Raw genomic sequence first — 6,000 nt, 5'->3', positions numbered from 1 at the left:
GGTGCACTTTCTTCATCGGTGATATCCTTGCTTTCTCCAGGCTTGTCTGCATGCTGGGCAAGACTTCCTCACTTTAGGGCCTTGCCCTCTTCCTGGTGGTACCTGTAAGTAGAGAGGAGAGTACGAGTGACTGCATAAGATGCCTCCAACATGGAGGCACCCTTCACCCTTGGTTTCTATAACATGCATGGATCCTTACTGGATGGCAGCTGCAAGCCAATCTCTCCATCTCCGATGACCCCTGCCAGCTGGGATGCCCGCTCCTCGAAGTCAGTCCGTTGTTTTAAGTGCAGCTGGCCCCCTTCCCTCTTCTCTCTCTCGCTTCTATTATGGCTTAACTTCCCTTGTGAAAAGTGAGAAGATGGGGTTAAGAGCAATTAGGTTTCATGTATCATTCCCATGTTTCCAGTCTTACAAATAACCCACTGGATTGTGCAGCATGTGATCGATGCACTGCAGGTTGCCCAGAAAGCTTCTGGGCCAGCACCCTCCAGACCGGTGAGCCCATGCAGATATAAGGATAAGGCTCAAAGAGGCATGTCATTAGCAGTGCTTTCTGGTGCCCTCAACACCTGAACCCCTTCCCCCGCCCCCCACCCCACCTTCCAGACAGCATGTGAGCTCTCTGTGTGGAAGGGTGAGGCACCCACAGTGGCATCTCCACCTGCAGAGTAGATGGTCTGCATTGAGTCTATGAGGCATCACCTTATCACGTTGCCACTGAGGCCCATGTTCCCTGTACCATAGATTGAGTGTGAGCAGTTGAATGTTCACTTACCCTGGCAACGCCATGAGGTCATTCGTTCTTTTTTGGAGTTGCAGGGCAGTTCTCTGCTGGAGGCCCTGAGTACTGACTGCCCTGGTGACTTGTTCCCAAGCAGGTTTCATGTCCCTGCATGGCCTCCTCCTCCCATCCTCTGGATAGAGTATTTCCCTCCTGACCTCCATTTGGTCAAGCAGGATGCCTAGGGAGGCGTCGCTGAATTTGGGCACTGAAGCTCCCTGTCCTCTTCTAGCCATCTACTCAATCAGCATTGTCCAGGTTGCTGTCTGGGTGCCATTTAAAAATGCTACTTAGATATGATGGTGGGGAGTGCACCATCCAGCCCACCCTACCGCACAAAATGTGGGGAAACCCCCGTCTGCATAATTAATGATGATGGAGTCACACAATACCCCGCGAAATCCCTGCGGCTTCTGTGGCAGGAAACTCTCCCCGTCCCCTTCCCTGGTCTCACCCCCGCCATGGGACTTAGTCCCGGAAGTGAAAATTCCGCCCAATGTATTTGACTCTGCCCATCAGCGCAAAAGGACAATGGAAACTTTAACAAGAGTAGGAATTCACAGAAACTAATTTAAATTTTCCAGCTTTGGTCCCTCTAAGATTCAATTAGCAAGATATGGGGACAATTTCTCTGGGCACCCTCTCCCATCTGGACAGGCACAGATCACCTGGAGTGCACAGGTCCTGCGCAGGCCTCAGTGCATTTGGATTTGGTGGACCAAGTAACTTACATGGCCTGTCCCAACCTTGGTGCATGCTCAACCTTTGGCAAGGTCTTGCACCTGAAAGTGGGACAGGAAAGTCAGCCACTGCTTATTTACAAAACAATAAGGTGCAGGGTAGCAGAATAGCACAGATTAAGATCAACATTTCCTCTTTTTGATGAATGGTTGCTCTGAACCAAGAAGACAGTTGGCACAAGCCCATAGCACATAAGTTCCTAAGATTCAATGATATGTTACAGTCACTCAGCAAATGCAGTCAGCAATGAAATTGTACCTTTGGAAATGCATGGAATGCTCTTCAGAGCTTGAGTAACTAGGTTTGAGTAACTTTTAGCAGGTAATTTAGAGAGAAATGACTATAATAAAACTCATGTTATAATTAACAGGAAAAAGTATTCCAGTTTCCAAAATACATTGACAAATTAAATTAATTGCACAAAAATAATTTGCCACTTGGATGAATATTTTCTCTGGTAAAGAGAAGGCTTACCCAATAGAAGCCTTTAAAACGATAAAGGAATTGATCCAGTAGACATAGACAAGATGTTTTCATCTGCTGGGGAGTCTAAAATTAAGGATCATAAATATAAGATAGTCACTAATAAATCCAAGGAGGATTTCAGGAGAAACTTCTTTACCCAGAGACTTGTTAGAATGTGGGACTTACTGCTACGTGGCATAGCTGAGGTGAATAGTATAGATGACAATGGGAAGTTAGATAAGTATGTGAGGAAGAAAGGACTACAACAGTGCAGTTAGGGTTAGGTGAAGAGGGGTGGGTAGACACTGGTGTGGAGCATAAACACTGCCACAGATCAGTTGGGCTGAAGGGCCTGTTCCTTTGCTGTCGACTCTATGTAATTCTATTTAATTATTGTCTGAAGATGTAATTCAACTTCCACGTTCATGCAAAACAGGCAATGTAAAATTAGAAGCCCAATTTACATATCTGCCCATTTGCTCTTGCCTGTTTTGTGCAACAATCTGAGTCAAATTTAGGTCTACTCAGCCTCAGGGTATTGGGATAACATGAAAGTTGTGTTTCTATCCTGTGGAATATGCCTTTTTAAGGTCAGTCCAAAATGTGGCACATAAATCTGAAGCTTCACCTATTACAAAAATCTTCCTCATGTTTGCTTGACAGGGTGATACGGTTGTTTCCTGTGACTCATATGGAATACTAAAACTTTGGGATGTGCGGAAGGTAGCAGTAATGCTATCAGTTGATGCAGGCCCTCATCCTGGTAACCAAGTGATCTTTCACCCATCAGGTAGGAATCTTTTTTCTTCTTGATTAAGGTATCAAATTAACTGTTTTATTCCCAATTTACTTCAATCTCTGGTGCAACCTATTAACTATTGAAAATGTAATTGTTCCGCAAATATTTGATAAGGTGGATTCAAATTTGGCTTAGTTGTAGGAGGCAGAGGGTGATGACAGAAGGATGCTTTAGTGACTGGAAGCCAGTGTCCAGTGGCGTACCACAGGGATCTGTGCTGGGTCCTCTATTATTCGTCATTTATATAAACGACATGGATGACTATGTGGGGGATAGGATTAGTAAGTTTGCGGATGACACAAAGATTGTCCGGATGGTTAACAGTGAGGTTGAGTGTCTTGGGCTACAGGAAAATATAGACGGGATGGTCAAATGGGCAGATAAGTGGCAGACAGAATTTAACCGTGAAAAGTGTGAGGTGATACACTTTGGAAGGAGTAATTTGACAGGGAAGTATTCAATGAATGGCATGACACTGGGAAGTTCTGAGGAACAAAGGGACCTTGGCATGTGTATCCATAGATCACTGAAGGTGGAGGGGCATGTTAGTGGGGTGGTGAAAAAGGCATATGGGACACTTGCCTTTATCAATCGAGGCATAGATTGCAAAAATAGGGAGATCATGTTGGAGTTATATAGAACCTTAGTGAGGCCACAGCTGGAGTACTGTGTGCAGTTCTGGTTGCCACATTATAGGAAGGATGTGATTGCACTGGAGGGGATGCAGAGGAGGTTCACCAGGATGTTGCCTATGAGGAAACATTTAAGTTATGAAGAGAGGTTAGATAGACTTGGGTTGTTTTCGTTAGAGCAGAGAAGACTGAGGGGCGACTTGATCGAGGTGTACAAGATTATATGGGGCATAGACAGGGTGGATATGGAGCAGCTGTTCCCCTTAGTTGAAGGGTCAGTCACGAGGGGACATAAGTTCAAGGTGAGGGGCAGGAGGTTTAGGGGGGATGTAAGGAAAAACTTTTTTATCCAGAGGGTGGTGACGGTCTGGAATGCGCTGCCGGGGAGGGTGGTGGAGGCGGGTTGCCTCACATCCTTTAAAAAGTACCTGGATGAGCACGGCACGTCATAACATTCAAGGCTATGGGCCAAGTGCTGGTAAATGGGATTAGGTAGGTAGGTCAGGTGTTTCTCACATGTCGGTGCAGACTCGATGGGCCGAAAGGCTTTTTCTGCACTGTGTGATTCTGTGATTCTGTGATTCTGAAATATAGAGAATATAGAGGTGGTGAAATGATGGCTTGGTTTTGCATTGTGGAAAGCGGTTGTGTGTTGTTTATCTTGTTATGTTGTGGAAGTAAAATATTCAATTTGTGTATTGGATGCCAAATTGTCACCGTGACCAAACTGTACAGAAACAATTCTTTTTAGTCTAATGAAGATGCTCCCGCATCTGATAATTACACATTTTAGCCTTCATTTTGCAAAGTCTGTGTGAATAATTCCTATTATTTTACTCTTTACATTGAGTTTTCATGCACATAAAAATATGTTTACAAGGTCATAGGATGATTATCAATGAGGAAACTCTATGACTCACCTTGATTCATCTATCCAGAGAGATCCTAATGTCCTTCCATGCATCAAATTCTTCTTGAAATAATTTTGCTTCCGCTACTCAGTCAGGGAATTTGATGGTACTGGCAGGCCAAACTTTGAGCCTCTTTTGATGGTTTTCAGTATTTAGTACAATGGGTGTATTTTTAAAAAAAATTTGTACTAAATGGTATTTTGAAACTTATTTAAATTAAGCCTATGGATTTTCACTTGAGCTTAAGTCTTCCTCTCTGTCAATATTTGTCATAGATGCACTCAATCGCTCTTGTGGCAAAGTAGAAAGAGCAGTTAGCTGTTGAAGGGCCTTATAAATATCTTTTGAACTTTAAACATGTAAGTATGAGGAGTCTTTTTTCCTCAACTGAGGATACTCCTCCCCACCAACTCCACCGCCCCCCCCACCTCACCGCCACCATGATTGACAGGGCCATCAACTGTGTCCACCACATTTCATGCACCTCTGCTCTCATCCCTACCCCTCCCTCCCTCCCAGAGCCACGTTAGGTTCCCCTTGTCCTCACCTTCCATCCCACCAACCTCCACATTTAACAGGTTATTTTCTGCCATTTCCACCAAATGTATGATCCATCTCGGCCTTTGTGTGTTTCAAGCATTTTGGATGAAAAACTTTTCTGCGCTGTTTTATGGGCACAGGATCATGATTTGCACTTACCCATGCCAGTTCTGTTGACAGTGGGCAGTATGCAAATATAGTGTTCCTTCCTTATTTACCTGATAGTAGTAAAGGGCCTAGCCAATTCCTGATTGCTTACATCCTCTTCACGCTGCTAGCTGTCTCTGCACTCAACATGCTGCCAAACAGTATTGCACTGAGGTCACTTGGTACAGCCAGCCTGTTCTTCTTAAAACTAAACTGTCCCTCTTAAAGAGAAGCTGCACAGAAAAATTTTGCTGAAATTTAAAAGATGGAAAATGAAACACCAGAGCAGAGAGAGGGTTCCAGGGTGATAGGTGCAGCATGGGAGCCATTATTAGTGGCGGTGGGCAGTATGGAGGGACACCATGTTTCCTCAGGGGTCCAGGACCCTGTCTCCCTCAGAAGGAAGGGGGAATAGATGGCAAGGGAAGTAAACTCTGGACCTAAGGACCTGCTCGTAGTTTCACAAGAAGCCTAATGACCCTACGTGAGTAGTAAAGGTAAGCGCATGCATTTTTACATGACATCACCTATCCGCCACCTCACCAACCTCTCACGCTGCTCAATGCACCATCACCCCCTGCATCATTCACTCAGCAGCACTCACAGGTACTCAGGACTCACATCTCACATCCACCTCACCCTCACACACCTGCCAATGCTGCAAGCCTCAGACCCACCACTCGCTGTTTCCATACGCCTCCAGTTATTTAGTTATAGTATGCATGTCACCCAAACGCAATGCTCCACACTCACTGACAATCATCCCACTTTCTTCCATGACAAGACAGCAGACAAGAGAATAGAGCAGGGCAAAACTGCTGGGAGATGAGGACGCCTGGATTTTCTGAACCCGACGGAAGAGATGGTTCTTAGCATCATAGGGCTGGCTGCGACACTGAGGATGACAGTATGTTCCTGATTTCACTCCAACACTTCCAGAAATATTCCAGAATACTTGCAGACACCGTGCTATAGCAGAAG

General features: G+C 45.1%; 1 protein-coding gene across 1 annotated transcript in view; it reads left to right on the top strand.

Moving 5' to 3' along the window:
• Nucleotides 1–6,000, top strand: part of spag16 (sperm associated antigen 16) — a 1,278,115-nt gene that overhangs the window by 1,027,733 nt on the left and 244,382 nt on the right. The window contains exon 15 of the mRNA XM_078551570.1: nt 2,654–2,780. Within this exon, the coding sequence (XP_078407696.1) occupies nt 2,654–2,780 (127 nt within the window). The remainder of the gene's footprint in view (nt 1–2,653; nt 2,781–6,000) is intronic.

The sequence above is a fragment of the Cetorhinus maximus genome, chromosome 11 (genome assembly GCF_964194155.1).
Source record: "Cetorhinus maximus chromosome 11, sCetMax3.hap1.1, whole genome shotgun sequence".
Classification (NCBI taxonomy): domain Eukaryota; kingdom Metazoa; phylum Chordata; class Chondrichthyes; order Lamniformes; family Cetorhinidae; genus Cetorhinus; species Cetorhinus maximus.
The sequence above is the reverse complement of the archived record's forward strand: the minus strand, read 5'-3'. Positions and strand labels throughout refer to the sequence as shown.